Source organism: Monodelphis domestica, chromosome 2, assembly GCF_027887165.1.
Source record: "Monodelphis domestica isolate mMonDom1 chromosome 2, mMonDom1.pri, whole genome shotgun sequence".
Classification (NCBI taxonomy): Eukaryota; Metazoa; Chordata; class Mammalia; order Didelphimorphia; family Didelphidae; genus Monodelphis; species Monodelphis domestica.
The window spans coordinates 466,546,873-466,563,812 of NC_077228.1; the positions used below are offsets into that span (position 1 = coordinate 466,546,873).

Below are 16,940 nucleotides of genomic sequence, written 5' to 3' on the forward strand. Positions count from 1 at the left end.
GCCTTCATCATCTTTCACTTTGAATGTCTTTTAATTAGACTCTGTGCCTCAGATTTCTGCCTATTCTAGTCATTTCTCCAATTGTGCATGGATTTTCCTAAAACAAACGATCTGAGGATATTACACTCTACTCTAGTGGCTCATAATTTTATGATTTTATATTAATTCATCACTGTTATTTAAAATTGCCTAACATGATTCCCCTCTTCCAGTATTCTTACATATTACTACTCTCAATAAATTCTATAGTCCAGCCAACTGAAGTCAACAAGCACTGTATAGGTATAGTTATAAGTATTAGAGTAATAATCTCTCTTTCCTCCTTTCTGTTTTTTATCTGTACTTGTATCTGTACCAAATTAATCCTTGACAGTTAAGAGTTTTATCCATCTCCTGACTATCTAGAAAGAGTACAGGGAACAAATTTAGAGATTATTCAGGTAGTTCTAATGTAATATTCCCATCTTGAGTACATATTATTATGGCTCTTAATTTAAACAAAATATCTCTCCCCAACAAATTCATTGGGGAGTTAGACATTAGAAGGAATGAATGTTCCATGGATAAAGGCCCCACAGACACCATTTGTGGTGAAAGCTTTTGGACTTCCAAAGATTTTCCAGATACCCTGACAATATAATAGAGCCAAGAGAATTACAATTAAAATCAAGTGTACTCATCAACACAGATCTTGATGCCCTAGTATCTAGAAGACAATCGTATAACATATTTCCTTCTTTTCTTACATGTAGTTCATTGCTATCTGGGGGAGAATGGACTGGGATGACTGGTGTAATTATATCGGTGTCTGGAAAATCAAATGTTTCAATTTTTGATTCCAGAGTTCTTTCTCCCCTCTCAAATCTTCATAAAGGCCCATGTGCACCTCTCTGAGATTCCTCTCATTGAGGAGGACTTACATTTTGGCTATTATGTGGACGTGCCCCATTTTGGATATATTGTAACATCATTTGCCTCATTTTGAGTATTGATTCTATTATTCCCATTATTTACATAATTGTGGTTTCTGAAATTGTTTCTGTTGTTATTATTTCTAAATTAGTCGTTGTTCCTAGAATAGTTATTCCTAAAGTTCCCACCATTGTTTCTAAAATTATTGAATACTTGAGTCTAGCATCTGCAATTTAACATTAGGTATACCCTTTTTCTACATAAGTAACACATTGGTCTTTGGTTTGCATATTCTCCCACAGGAACCATAGCTACCCCATAACTTGTATCACTTTTCTCCAGTTTTTTAATACTTTTATCTCTTTCCATAATACATCCACTAAATCACTTTCATCATCATCTTTCTTTTCATGCCCATTATACACATATACTGCCACTCTTCTTAATTCATCAACATCCAAATTCATCCAGTTAGGACAACTTTTTTAAAAATAGTCCTTGACCACTCTGCAACAATTTTTCACAAACTGCCTTCTTAATTGTCTAATATCCCTTTCTCTGGTCAAATCTAGGTTTATATATCTTCCTCCCAGTTCTTCAAGTTGGTCCATGAACTGTGAAGGATTTTCTCTAATCTCTTGTTTTAGTTTCTCAAATTTTGTCCAGGTACCCAGTCTGTTAGAATATGCTTTCATTGAGTTAAGTACTGTCTTCCTAGTCCCCTACATCATTAAAACCCCATCGAGGGTCATTTACAGGCCAGTGAACTGCACCCATTCCCAAGCCTCATTAGTAAGCCTGATAACTTTATCCTTTCCCTTGTTGTTAACAATTCATCTATCAAATGCTGAAAATCAGTACAGGTTGGGTCAAATTGTTGGCATATGGTTTCCAGCTTTTTGATAACAGCTATGAGATCTTTCTCAAAAGAAGGGGTGCTCCGCTTAAATCCCTCAATATCCTGAGGGGTAAATAGTCTTTGATGTCTTATATTAACTAGCTCTTTTTTTAAAATTAAGGGTAGTAGGCTTATATCTTCTTTTTTGGGGGGGTTTGCTTTAGCTACCTTTGTGAAAGAAGTAGAAACAGTAGGAGAGGCAGGTTGGGTAAAGTGAGAGAGAGTTTCATTCCATTGAGAAATAGTTTGGGCCATTTGAGAGATATAATCTTCAAGGTATGCAACCCTAGTCTCCATTAAGCTATCTTTCAGCTATTTCCTTTTCTTAGAGAGAATTAGACCAAATATTTGATAAAGTTGGTATTCTTGAAGTAATCCTAACAGAGCAAAAAATCCCAGAAACAGTAATAATTGGAGACAATCTAAAATTGTGAGGTGTAACATCTCAGTAAAGTTCCCCGGTAGTGGGAGTTGTTTGATAGATTGGAACCTCTTCCTTCACTATGTGTATCATGATATCTAGCACTTCTATCTTTTTGTCTATTTTTGAAAAGTAGGGATAGTAAGAAGTGAGGAACAAAAGATTAACAGATTAATCAAACTCCAACCTGGCTTGCCAGACTGTTGATGGTTAATTTTGTAGGAGTTTGACAAGTGAGGAGAGCAATTTGATAAAACAATTAATTTGAGAAGAAGTACAGATAGAAAATAGAAAGGAGGAAAAAGAGATTATTGCTCTAATACCTTATAACTATACCTAAATTCCTAATCCTACCTAAAATTTCTAAAAAACCCTACTCTGTCTTTGAGGACAGGTTCTTCTGCCTGGGCAAACCAGGCCTAACTACCTACACTGCTTACCTTGAAATTTATTCAGTAACTACCAATCTATGTTAATAACCAAATACTCATCACCTACTAACTCCTTAAATCCATTTCTCTATCCCAACTGTCAGCAATAAAAATTGCCAGTACTGGCTCTTGGCTCAGAGACCTGGATTGACCTGCTGCTCTCTCCAGGTCCTGAGGAAAAAGCCCCAACTGCCAACTGAATCTCCTTATGTATCTCATCTCCTAGGTAACAAAATCTTCAGCTCTGGCTAACTCTCACAGAAGCCTATCAGTTCTCTTCTACTTAGAAATCCTTCTGCTCTATTTCCTGCTTCTTAAAGAGACAGAGAGAGAGATTAAGAAAATCCCTTTAACATATTCCCCTGAGATTCTTTGGGAGACCAGTCTCCCCAATGGATCATTCATACAAAACTATCTTATACTCTATATTAGTAACAGGAAGGATTCTGTAAAGAGAGAAAGAGAGCAAAACCAATCTTGCAACATGCAAGTCTCAAATTATATACAATTACAAATACTTACAGTTATAGAATAACACAATCCTGACTATACAGAAATAACAACCTAAAGATATTACAAAAAATATACAAGAACATTATATACAGAAATATTATATAAATATACTATCCTCCCTGAGGTGGGTATAGTATGAATAGGCAAGGTTATGAAGGGCTTTAAAAAGAAAGCAGAGAATTTTCTGTTTGTTCCTAGAGTCAATGGGGAGCCCCTACAATTGAGTGATAGAGAATGGAAGGGAAATGGATAGCAATAGACAGATAAGCAGTTTAGGAAGATCAATTTGATAGCTGAATGGACAGACATTTGAGGTAGAGAGACCAACCAACAACAGTAGTCCAGGCATGAAGTGATGAGGACTGCATCAAAGTGGTGACAGGATCTAAAGAAAGAAGGGAGCAGATTTGATAGATGTTATACAAAGATAGAAATAATCAGACAACTGATTGGATACAGGCAATAAACAAGAGTGAAGAGTAAAGGATTATACCACCAGCCTATGTAACTGGAAAAGTGTTGGTACCCTTGACAGCACTCTCAACCCTTTGAAAATTTGTGTTCAATCCAAACTGCAATTTAAAGAAGGACATTGATAAGCTACAAAATTTTATTGGAGGGCAGTCATAATGGAGGGCCTTGAATATATGCTTTATGATGAAAAGTTGAAAAAATTGGGCGTGTTTAATATGCATCAAAAAAGATTCAGGAGGATATGATAAATATCTTCATGTATTTGAAGAGTTGTCATGTGAAGGAGAGATTAGACTTGATTATTTGTTTCTAAAAGACAGAATCAGATGCAAAGAACAGAAATTATAAAAGAGTCAATTTAAGTTTGATATAAGAAATAGTTCCTTAAACTTTGAGTTGTCCAAAAATGGGTGAACTGCTTTGATTTCTCTTTCTTGGAGTTCTTTGGATAGAGGCCAAACAACAACTTGTAGAATATTATAGTGGAAATCCCTTTTTCTGTATAGGCTGGACTAACTTGCTAATTAGATCCCTTCTAATTCAAACTGTGTAATTCTATGAAGTACTTATTAATAGTAATGAAAGGAGAAGGAAATTATCACACATCAAGCATGGTTAAAAATCAGATTTCATGGTACTTTAATATGGAAAATTCCAGTTGAAAGAAAATGGAATAGTAAACCTTTTTGATTACTAATACTCAAAAGTTCTTTTATCTTTCTTAAACATCTGTCTAGAACTAGAATGTTTATTATGAAATATTAAAGAAAGGTTCCCTTTTTCTGGGCCTGAGCCCACATAATTTTAGGAATATAAAATTTGAATAAATTTAAGAGCAGATAGCTTTGAAATATCTATTTGTTGTTGACTGAGAGAAAGTATAGCTAATTTGAGAGAAGTATTCCTAGTATAACTATGAGGAATAAGATAGTAGCATCATATCCTACTGTGGCCTATGCTAATTTTAGCAAAATGATTTGTTGGCTATGGAGATTGATGTAAGTAAATTCATTTACTATTTAATAGTTTCACCTACTATATATAAAGCACAGACTGGAGTAGTTCTCATTGTAAACTTCAACTATTTGAATGGCTGTTAACCTTTGTACTCTAACTTCTTTGAATTCATGGATGATCCTGGAAGCATTATTTGTATAAACTGAGCAAGGGACAGGTTATTTAAATATGCTCAGGCAGCTGAACTCTGATACTTGTATTTGTTCAAAATGGTACCTTTTTTTCTAGTGAGAAAAGCATCCTTGTATTGATATAAAGAAGTTTTATAATCCTCCTGATCACACAAATATTTTACTTGAGTTTGTTTAAAAATTTTTTTAATTATTCTAGTAAATTACTTCACCTTTCCCCCCTTTATTTTTCATAAATTTAACTCCTTTGGATATTAACAGATCATAAATTTTGAGCTGAAAAAGGACCATAAGAGGTCATTTTATATCACTCCTTTATTTTATATATCAGACTATATGCCTAGAGAGGTTAAATTACTTTTTACAAGGTCACCTAGATTAAGTAAGATGCAGAGTTGGCCTTTAAACTCAGATCTTTCAATATGTTATACAAAGCAAGAAATGTGATATGGCCCCTACATTTCCAATCAACTGATTATTAACCATACATGGTCAGATTTTTCTTCTTTGGAAAATTGTGCATATTTCCATTTGAGAGACATAGCTAGTCCATTGATTTGCTTCATATTAATTATATCCTTTTATGTTAAATAAAATTAACTGTTTTCATTGAGCAAATCTAAGAGGCCCAATAACTATTGGATAATCCAGAATAAACTCTGAGGTTTTCTATAAAGCTGGGTTTAGGGTAGGCATTTCCCTACTTAATCTTAGACAAAAAAAATAAATGCTCTGTGTTTGGACATAAGTCCCTGCCAGAAATAATTGTATTAGTTTAAATCATATGTGTGTTCTCTAAATATCTGAATTTTATTGCTAAAATTTATAATGACTTACTTTAATAACAACTGACTTTTTCAGGCTTTGAACTACAGTTTCGCTTAGGCCCAACTTTACAAGGGAAGACAGTTACTGTCTACACAAATTATCCACTTCCTGGAGAAGAGTTTAGTCGACAAAAATTCCGACCTCTTTCTTGGGAAAATCCAACAGAAAGAGAAGATGATTCTGACAAATATTGTAAACTTAATCTTCAAAAAGCTGGATCATTTCAATATTATTTTAATCAGGAGTAAGTAAAGCCTTGGATATATTAAAAGTGTGGATTTAAAGATTTTATGCCCTTAAATTGCCCCCCAAAATAAGTAATGGCTATGAGATTTTTTTTGTGCTTTCTTGTCATTTTGATGAAAGTCATATCATCTCATTTCTAATAAGCAATAGAGTAGGGGGTAGCAGTGGATTTAGAGCCAGACCTAGAGACAGGAGGTCCTGGCTTCAAATCTAGCCTCCGATACTTCTTAGCTGTGTGATCCTAGGCAAGTCACTTAACCCCCACTGCTAGCCCTTACCTGCCTTAGAACCAATACACAGTATCAATTGTAAGACAGAAAATAAGGGTTTAAAAAAAAGGCAAGAGAGTATTTTCTTCAAAGTATAAAGTGTTACATAACAAATGTTTACTGAACATTAAACAAGACATTTAACATTTTTATATCTTACACTGTCACTTGATATTGTAAATGCTCAAGAAATTTTTTTGTGGAAATAGATATTTGGAGGATTATTTTAGTAGTATCTTTTTAGTATAGCTACAATATGATTTTAGTTTTTTCACTCAGCTGTAAATTCTGGTTCAATTTGTGAACCTTTCATAGAATTTACCTCATTTAATAGAAAGAAAAAATAAATGTGTGTGTAATCAAATTTAAACTTATATTCTTAATATTATGTTTTTTAAAAAGTACATTATAAAGTACTCTTACTCATTATTATTAAGCCAGTTATAACCACAGAATTGTCATTCAAAATAAGACCTGACACAGTACATAATGAGAATAATAACTTTTTTTTTGTAACTAACACTTAAATAAATAAAAAAGAAAGAAATATAAACAAATAACTGTGCAGAGATTAGGAAACAGAAAAAAGTTTATTTGGAGATATGCTTACAATTATATAAGTGTAGGGTTTGATAAAAGAACATTTAAACCTGTTATCTTTTTAAAAAAGTATATTTAATATAAATTATATTCTTGTCCTTTTTTTTAGAAATGAGAAAAGTGGTGGAGGTTATATAGTTGTGGACCCTATTCTACATATTGGAACTGATAATCAAGAATTACACTTGGACTGTGTTACTCTCCAGACATATCTAGCCAAGTGTTTGGGACCTTTTGATGAATGGGAAAGCAGACTTAGAGTTGCAAAAGAATCAGGTAATAGTAAAAATTTCTTTAAATGTCAATAAAATCACATATATTATTGTTATCTTTTAGAAAATAAATAAATTTAAAGGTTTTGGATACTCAATTCCAGTTCAGGTCTTAGTGCATTTAGTTACAAGCTATAAATTTTGTTAGGGGACAAGTAATAAAAATAAATCATTGTCATTTCCTAAGAATTTACCTTAAAATATTTTTTAAAAGTACAACCTGATAACTGACATCTTATTGATAAATATTTAGTTCTATTTTAAAAATAAAATTTTATGTGTAAAATATATGTTTTTATTTTTATTACCAACTTATTTAATTTCATCTTAAAATTTAAAAAATATTTTTCAGGTTACAACATGATTCATTTTACTCCACTTCAGACTTTGGGACTATCTAGGTCATGTTATTCATTGGCTAATCAGCTGGAACTAAATCCTGACTTTTCTAAACCTAACAAGCAGTATACTTGGAGTGATGTCGGACAACTAGTAGAAAAAATGAAAAAAGAGTGGAATGTTCTTTGCATTACTGATGTTGTCTACAACCATACTGGTATGAATGTCATTAAATTGATTTTATTAACAAATAATTCAAACATTCATTTTATTATTGTGAGAAAACATAGCTCTTGAGAGTTTTTTCAGAATAATTCTCAGTTATTCAATATATTGTCTTTCATTTTCAAAGATGACACTCTCGGTGGTAATTGCAAACTATACAGAGTATAAGAAAGTAATGAGACTAATATGAGACTAATATTTTGAGGGAATTTGAAGCAGGGAAGGAGTGATTATAGTAAAGACATATTGCTGCATTGTTTCAATCTGAAATATGATACTTTTCAGCATAGTCTATTGGCATTTGTTGTGAACAAGAGATTATTTTGATCTGTATGTAGATGAACATTACTTAAAGCAGAATATCAATTTTATCTACAAGTTAAGATATTTGACATGGAGATGCAGTGATTTTGAACTTCTAGGATCTGTTTACTCATCAGTAAACTGGGATGTTGTTGCTATTTTTAAATTTTCATTATTTTTAAGTATAATATAGTTTCCTTCTTTATTTCTTTATGCCTATTTTCTAGAGGTCATGAATACTATACCAGATTTATTGTTCACCCTAAGTATTGTAGATTTTGCTCTTGTTCCTTATATTAACTCTGTAAATCTTAGTTTCAAATTTATTTTATTTAAACAACATATTGGATTCTGCCTTTAATTCATTCTGCTTTCTTCTTCCATTTTATAGGTGAGTTAATGTCATTCATTTTCATTGTTATGACTAATTCTGTATTTTCCTCTCCCCTGTCTCTTATTTTTTCCTCTCTCTGCCCCATAATCCCTTCTTTTCAAAGAAGATATTGAAACCATATTTAATACTAATGATCTGTTGCTGATGCAGGCTATTTCTCTTCTACTGCCCTTCATCTTTTCCTTTTGGCTTGCCCCTTTCATGGGTGTTTATTCTTTCTGTTCACATATTTCCCAATTGATTTTTTTTTCTGGGTTCCCTTATAGACCTTGTGGCCAGGTTATTTTTTTTTTCCTCTGAAGCTTTATTTGCACTTGTCTTAATTCTTTTCTTCTGACTTTATCTCTTAGACTGATACATTTCTACATTCAGTACATAATAATTTTAAAATTTTGTGTGGCATATTTTGTTTGTTTATATATATATATAGCCTCAGTTCTGGAATTGGGTTTTTGTGTTCAGGACATAATCTGCCTTCTCGCTTATTCTTGGTTGATATGAGCAGGACATACATGGCCCAGAACAAAATAGCTAAGGCTTGGCCCTTCATCCTTTAGGAATTCCTGGGTTTTGGTTTAGTTTCTTGGTGGCTCAACCCCTTCTGTTTCCTCTTGCACAGACAGAAACCTGAAGTTGACTTGCCTTGACCAATGTGCAGGCAAAATGTTGTCATTTGTGTTGGTAACAGGCTTCCTGCAAGAAAAGGTGCTTTTATATCGGCTTGGGTATGGGCTTCCCAGCACCATGGTCTGGTTTTGTCTCCTGCTTTGAGTCTGGGTTTTTTATATACAGTGCCTTCCATATACCTTGTCTTCACTCAGAGCCTTCACAGGCTTTTGGCAGTTTTCTTGTATAGTCCTATATTGATCCAGTAGGGTCAGGGTGGATGATTGAATGGTAAAGTAGATAGTCCTGGGCTTGGAGTTAGGAAGCCTGAGTTCAGATCTGACCTCAGACACTTATTAGCTATGTGACCCGGAGCAAGTCACTCAAGCCTCAGTTCCCTAATCTGTAAAATGAGCCAGAAAAAAAGAATGACAACACACTTCAGTACTGTAAAAATGAAGAATTCCAAATCTCCCTCTCCTATCCTAACAGTATCTTTGCCAAGAAATTCCCAAATTAGATCACCAAAAGTTTTACGTGACTGAAACAAACAACCAACATACTGAATGGAGAAGTTTATAGCCATTTCTCCTTGATTTTCTTTATCATTATCTCTGCTCAAGCATATTTAGAACTTATTGGGTTGTTTATATGATGGGCCTAGATTTTTCTAGGTCCTAATGTGTAGCCATCTTATTTTAAAGTTCCTAGGATGTATGATCTCCCAGGGTCCTTTCAGGTCTAAATTTCCATTAATCTATGGATGTCAAGAACAAAAATATTACTGTCTGGAAGATAAATAAGGTAGAGAATGTCCATTCTTATATAAAACATAAAATCATAGGATCATAGATTAAAAGCTGAAAAGAAACTCAGAAACCATCCATCCAAAATGCTTATTTTACAGATGAGGAAACTTAACACCCAAGAATGTTAATTGACTTGCCCAAAGTCACACAAAATGGTCAAAAGATAAAAAAATTGGATTCAGTCATATAAACAGTTAATTTTGGATGACCAATGTGTGAACCTATATTTCTGGATTTTTTTCCCCATGTAACAAAAAGTATTTAAACTTTATTCCATAGAGTTTTCATATCCAGCAAAGTGTGGAGAAGTTTTTTGTGAAATTTTTGATGCTAATGAATTTTCTCCTCTAAAATGTTAAATATGAAATTTTATATATTTGTTTATCAAAATATTTACATGCCACAAAATAGGAACTTTTAAAATAAGTTTCATTTCCTCCATTTTTATTGCAAAATACAGGTTATTTCACAGTATTTTAAGCCCAAATGTGGTCTGTGACCAAATTATTTGGAAATACTGGTCTGAGCAGAATTACAATCAGATAAAGAAATAAATTTATTCAGACAAAATTGAGCATGAGGAAAAGTTCTTTTCTTTTTCTTAATAATTAATTTAGAATATTTTTCCATGATTACATGATTCATGTTCTTTCCCACCATTTTTTCCTCCCCATTCCCTGAGCTGATGAGCAATTCCACATCTATCATTGTTCAAAACCTATTTCCATATTATTAATATTTGTGATAGAGTGAATATTTAAAGCCAAAAATCCCTAATCATGTACCCGTCAAACCACATGATCAATCATGTTTTTCTCTGTGTTTCTGCTCCCACAGTTCTTTCTCTGGATGTGAACATCATTCTTTCTCCTAAGTTCCTCTGGATTGTCCTGGGTCATTGCATTGCTGCTAGTAGAAAAGTCTGTTACATTTGATTGTACCATAATGTATCAGTCTCTGTGTACAATGTTCTTCTGGTTCTGCTCCTTTCGCTCTGCATCAATTCCTGGAAGTCTTTCCAGTTCATAGAAATCATGAGGAAAATTTCTGCTAAGGTTATCATTTATTTTGAATGAACACAGTGAAAACTTAGACCTAAACTTGACCCTACAACAAAAGCTGGATAAAATATTGTTTTAGGAGAAGATAGTAAATGGTAATGACTGAAAAAATAGAAAAAATCTTAGGTATTTCATGGCAATTGATGTTGAAAACAGTTTGAAGAGAAAAAAAATTGAGAATTATTGGATAACCTGAAAGTCATATGCAAAAAGAGAATCTAGACATCATAATTCAAGAAATCTAAAAGAAAACTACCAAATTTTCTAATGGCCAGAAAGCCAAATGAAAATAGAAAGGATCCACTAGTGACCTCCTAAAAAAATAACCCAAAATCAAAATTCCCAGGAACATGATAGCCAAAATCCATAGCTTCCAGATCAAAGGTGGGGGCAGAAACACTTTAAGCAGCCAGAAAGAAAAAAAATTCAAATCCTTAGAAGCCACAATCAGGATCACATGTGATTTAGCAGTTACTCTTGGAATATGATATTTTAGGAGGCAGAGGATAAATAAGCTTATATCCAAGAATAACTTACCCAAAAAAACAGAATGTAACTCTACAGGGGAAAAAATGGACTTCTAGTGAAATAAAAGGCATATATATCATCTGAATTAATCAAAGGAAGGAAGAATACATTTCATTTAACAAGATAGTACAAAGGAAAGGGGAGAGAGGGACTTAAAGGGAGAGAAGTAGATTTACAAACAGTTCTAAGCAGAACAAATTCTAAATATATATAAAAACAACAAGTTATATGAATAGAATACTATTATGTGGTAAGAAATGTTGAAGGGGATATTTAAGAGAAAGCTGGAAACCAGGAGAACAGTTTATATGGCAACAATATCATTAAAGACAAACAACTTTGCAAGACTTAGAAATTCTGTTGAGTAAGTCTAAGCATGATTGCAGAGTACTAATGATTAAAAATGATCCCTTCTCTTGATACAGAATTTAAAGGCTCAGTGCAGAATGAAGCATAAATACATGTATGAAAACATGCAGAACTGTATGTTCTTTTGGAAATGACCAAAGCAGGTATTTGTTTTGTTTGACAAGTAGTGGAGACTTTGCTTTTATTTCATTTTTAGTTGGAGGGAGAGAAGGTGGATCTTTGATATTTTTTAATATAGTTTTTAAAAATAAATGATTTGGCAGATATGATTAAGATATGATTTTCAGTTATCTTTGAAAAGATTATAAAGAAAGGGAATAGGTGCTGCAGAACTGGTAAAGGCTACATGTTCTGATTTTCCAGAGTGAGAGAGCATATAGTCTACAAACTAGTAGCCAATGAACTTAATTTCAGTTTCTAGTAAAAAAAGGAGGGGAGAGGGATTAATGAATAGAAACAAAAGAAAGGGGGGTCATCAGTGACTTCATCAAGAACAAGTTATGTTAGACCAACTTTATTTTCTATTTTTTTACAATATAAACAAAAAGGAAGAAATTATTTTTGTCTTTGTATCCTCAGTACTCAACAGAATTCCTTAGTCATAGAAGATGCTTAATATTGATTGAGTGAAATGGAATTAAGATATTAGACTGTTAGATTGAGAATGATAAACATATAATTTACCTAGGTTTTATCAGAGCATTTAAAAGAATCTCTAATGATATTCTTGTGGACAGAACAAAATGGTATGGGCTAGACAACAATATAGTTTGAGGGGATTCAGAACTGATCATAGATATAAAGAACCAGTTATAGTTTAATATTTACTGGGAAAAACATCTCCATTGCAGTGCCCTATGGGTATTTCCTTGGCCTTGTGCTGATTAATAGTTTTGTCAATGACTTTATTAAAGGTATAAATTGGCAAGTTTATTACAATTGCCCAGAGTAGCTAATACATTGAATGATATAGTAAGGATCCAGAAAAATCTGACTGAAGTATTAGGTTAAACCTAGTAAGTTGAATTTTTTAAAAAATTTACTTAGACTCTTACCTTCTGTCTTAGAATCAATACTGTGTATTGGATCTAAGGTAGAAAAGCAGTAAGGGATACGCAATAGGGATTAAGTGATTTACCCAGGGTCACACAGCTAGGAAGTGTCCAATCTCAGATTTGAATCCAGGACCTTCTTTGGTCCTGGTTCTCAATCTACTGAACTACCCTGCTGACCCTGTAAGTTTTAATGAGATAATTTTGAGATTTTAAAATCAACTTAAATGTTATTGGAGACAAGTGGCAATTTATCAAAAAAAGATCTGGGTTTTTTTGGTGGAATACAAGCTCAGTCTGTGTCAGTAATGTAGAATGGCAGCCAAAAAGCTAATATGATCTTAGACTTAACTGAAGAAGACATAGTATCCCTAGCTAAGAAGGTGATAGCCCTACTGTTCTCATCATATCTGGGATATATCATTCATTTCTGAGAGTAGTGCTTTAGAAAGGACATTAAAGTGGAGAGCATTCAGTGCCTAAAATATCTTTATGGTTATGTCATGTGAACTTGAAGAAGATAGGAACTAGGAATTTTTAACTAAGAAAATTCTGGGTTGAGGGACCTGATAATTGTTTTTAAGTATTTGAAGAATTATCTAGAGAGAGAGATTAAGCCCATTTTCCTTAGCCTCAGAGTGGGACTGCCTAAGAACAAAAGCTTCAAATTACTGAAAGATTTAGGCTTGATAAAAGAAGAAAATCTTCATAACAATTAGAGGTATTTCTAAATGAATTGAACTTATGAGCTAATAAGTTCTCTTTCACTTGGTATCTTCATACATAGGCTGCTTGAATACATGTTTTCTTTGGGTATGTTGCAAAGTAGGCTTGGCTAAAGGAACTTTTGGGTCCTTACAACAATCAATGTTTGAATTTGCCAAGCAACTAGATTTTGGTTTAGGAGATTGCTTCAGTGAATTCATAGACAAGTAAGATGGAATATAGAACTGAAGAAATCGTATTCTAGTTTAGTTGGAAAATGTTGATGGTCCGCGAAGAAAAGTAATATAGAAAGTCATATTGGAACTAGGTCCTTGGTCAGTCTTGTGCCTTAAGAAGGTTGTTTTGGAGTTATTTGAAGAGAAAAGAAATTAGAAGTAGAGAAAGCAAATTAAGATTAATTGTGGCAACCCCTTTATAACATTTGTTGAGAGTGTTGAGAGACATACTGAGAGTGACTTGTGCTGAGAGTGACTTGTACTCTGCTCTTAACCATATTTTGTTATTTTTCAGGATGCATTATTTGATTTTATATAAAAATCATTATAAAGAGTGTTAAACATATTTCTTTGTTCACTTCAGAGTTATTATTTTATAATATCTGGTTCAAGAAATATAATTTTCATACTTATTTTTCAGATTTCTTTTAATTAACCCTTTGCCAGTCTCTCTGTTGTCCATCTTCCTAAAGAACTTTTTCAGTATTAGCTAGTAAAATCATGTGCCGTTGTACTAAATATACAAATGAGTTTCTCGTTACAAAAACATTTTTACCATGAGAGATTATCTAGGCAGGCTTGGGCAAAATAGATGATTTCATGAGCAAAATTAAAATTCAACATTATTTTTTAAAGGGTGATAGTAGTTTACATAAGTCTGAAGTTAGTGGAGGAACCAGAAAAAAGCCGATTTTGTTATAAGCTTTCCCTTTTTTGTTTTTCTTTTCTATAAGCTACTAATAGTAAATGGATCCAGGAGCATCCAGAATGTGCATACAACCTAGTGAATTCTCCACATCTGAAGCCAGCTTGGGTCCTGGACAGGGCACTTTGGCATTTAGCATGTGATGTTTCAGAAGGAAAATACCAAGAAAAAGGACTACCTGCTTTGATTGAAAATGACCAGCAAATGAATGTTAGTATATCTAATGACAAACCTAACTGAAAACAGTGACATAATTTATAATAGAATAAAGTAAATTATCTGTTTTAATGTAGTTTCAGAAGCCATACTACAAAAATACATGTTTGCTTTCTTTTTTTAATGCCCCTTGAAAAGATTTCTAAAGTTTTTTTGTTTGTACTTTTTTAGTGTATTCGAAAAATAGTTTGGGAGGATATTTATCCAAAGATTCAGCTCTGGGAATTTTTTCAAGTGGATGTTAGCAAATCAGTGCAACAATTTAGAGCCCTTCTTACACAAGGTAAACTATCTCTATTCACAAACTTAAAGCAATTGCACAAATAAATCTCTTTAAGATTATCAGTCAATATAATTTCAAGAAGATTTGAAACCCTGGATATGTGTTTTTGTAACTTGAAATGAGAAAGAAATAATTCATGACTTACTTGTATAGTTATGGATTTTTACCTTTTACATATGTTATTTTCTTGTTCTTTCAGAAAACAGGAAAACGATAACAAAATCTGACCCAAAGCAGCTTCTTAAGATTATTCAGGACCCTGAATACAAACGACTTGGTTGTACTATAGATATGAACATTGCTTTAGCTACTTTCATACCACATAAGTATGTAGTTCTGTTTTTCCTGTGAAATAACTATTTAAGTCAATATTTTTTAATTTTCAGAAACCATCATATTATTGTTGAATAATAAAAATAATGGGACTTCATTGATTTCATACTTCCCAGGGGACTTGAGCCCTAGTTAGACTCACTTTAGACTCATAGTGCTATGCTCATCTGAACACCCTACCTTGGTTGGTTTTCACACCTTCATTTTACCTATAAGTTTTTGCTTCTACCTTGAATTCCCTGTAACTCTGGACACCTCATTGCATTTTTCTCTTTTAGACTTAAAATTTATAGACAAGGATTTAGTTCAACTCTTTAATAAGAATTTGATAATTACAAGGGAAATCAGTTTAAAACATGTACAAGAATTCAAAGTACTCTATAAGTTAATTCACCAAAAAAGTAGGTTTTATCTAAACTTCTTAATTTAGATTTAATCCCTATTCATTTAGATAAGCCATTATTTTGGCCAGAACAGGCTTGTCATGTATGTGTTTCCCTCATAAGCTTGTCAGCTTTCTCAGGATATCTTTGACTCCATCCCTCTTCTCAGGGAAGGCACCTCATCTATATGCTATTTATGAATCATCAAGGATCTGTTATGCAGATCCAAAGGGGCCACAGGTTATTCTTATGTATTATTCATGCCAGAAATAGTTTGATCATGTGTTTATTTTTTCAGAAATATATAGTTATTTTATAACCCAGTAATTATTCATTATTGTATTGTTTCATCTCATTTAGCAGTGGACCAGCTGCAATTGATGAATGCTGCAACTGGTTCCGTAAGAGAATTGAGGAATTAAATGCAGAGAAGCTTCGTCAAATGAACTACCATCAAGAGCAGGTTTTATTCATCTTATTGCTGTTTTCTGTCTTTCTTTGAATTTTGTTACTGTTTTTTTTTTCTTTGCTGAAGTAACATACAATTTAATGACTTTCAGGCTGTTAATTGTATTTTGGGAAATGTGTTTTATGAACGACTGGCTGGCCATGGCCCTAAACTTGGTCCTGTTACTAGAAAACATCCTTTAGTTACCAGGTATTCCATTTTATTTTCTCTTCTTTGAATTATACTTAAGAATTTTATGATCTTATTTATTTTTCAAATGTACTTAAAATATTTGAAATATGAATTTTAGTAATTGAACTGAAAGTAGTTTAAAAAAATTTAATACTGGCTTCTGTGTGTTAAGTTTGGTAACTCACATTACATATTTCCTTAATTGAAACTAGTTCATGAGTACTATTTATATTGTAGTGTCCAAAAACTACAAAACTACTAAATCATTTTTAATCACTAGCAGTATTTAGTACAGATATATGTATTAGTACTTATCTACTCACACCTGGTGGGTAATACATGGATAGCTCCAAAATTTGTTGCTAGTGCTAAAAAGTGACATTTTCCTGTTTTCTGGGTTTTATTACTTTGTGGTTTTATGTGTTTTTATGGATTTGTATGTGTGTGTATGCACATGGAACTTCTGTTAGACTCTTTAACAGTTAATGTGATGGTAAAAGTGGTACAAAATATTAGAAACCTGAGCTGAGTTTGTTGAGTTTGGTTAACAATCTTTCTTTTTACTTTATTCTCAACTGAGCATAATTAAGCTAAATGAATTCATACAGTCACATCTCTGTCAAGAGCTGTCTGGGGATCTGGTTGGTTATAATCACATTGCTCAGGATTCTTAAAAAGTCTTTCACAGTTGTTTTTCTTTACCACATTGCTATAATTGTATAAATTCTTCTACATAATTA

The 16,940-nt window shown here is 32.7% G+C and overlaps 1 protein-coding gene across 5 annotated transcripts in view; it reads left to right on the plus strand.

Annotated features, from left to right (window-relative positions):
* Window positions 1-16,940, plus strand: part of AGL (amylo-alpha-1, 6-glucosidase, 4-alpha-glucanotransferase) — a 72,404-nt gene that overhangs the window by 6,645 nt on the left and 48,819 nt on the right. For all 5 annotated transcript variants that reach the window (XM_007485019.3, XM_056819122.1, XM_056819120.1 and 2 more), the window contains exons 3-10: window positions 5,659-5,869; window positions 6,850-7,016; window positions 7,365-7,568; window positions 14,374-14,555; window positions 14,733-14,844; window positions 15,044-15,170; window positions 15,921-16,023; window positions 16,121-16,218. In XM_007485019.3, the coding sequence (XP_007485081.1) occupies window positions 5,659-5,869; window positions 6,850-7,016; window positions 7,365-7,568; window positions 14,374-14,555; window positions 14,733-14,844; window positions 15,044-15,170; window positions 15,921-16,023; window positions 16,121-16,218 (1,204 nt within the window). The remainder of the gene's footprint in view (window positions 1-5,658; window positions 5,870-6,849; window positions 7,017-7,364; window positions 7,569-14,373; window positions 14,556-14,732; window positions 14,845-15,043; window positions 15,171-15,920; window positions 16,024-16,120; window positions 16,219-16,940) is intronic.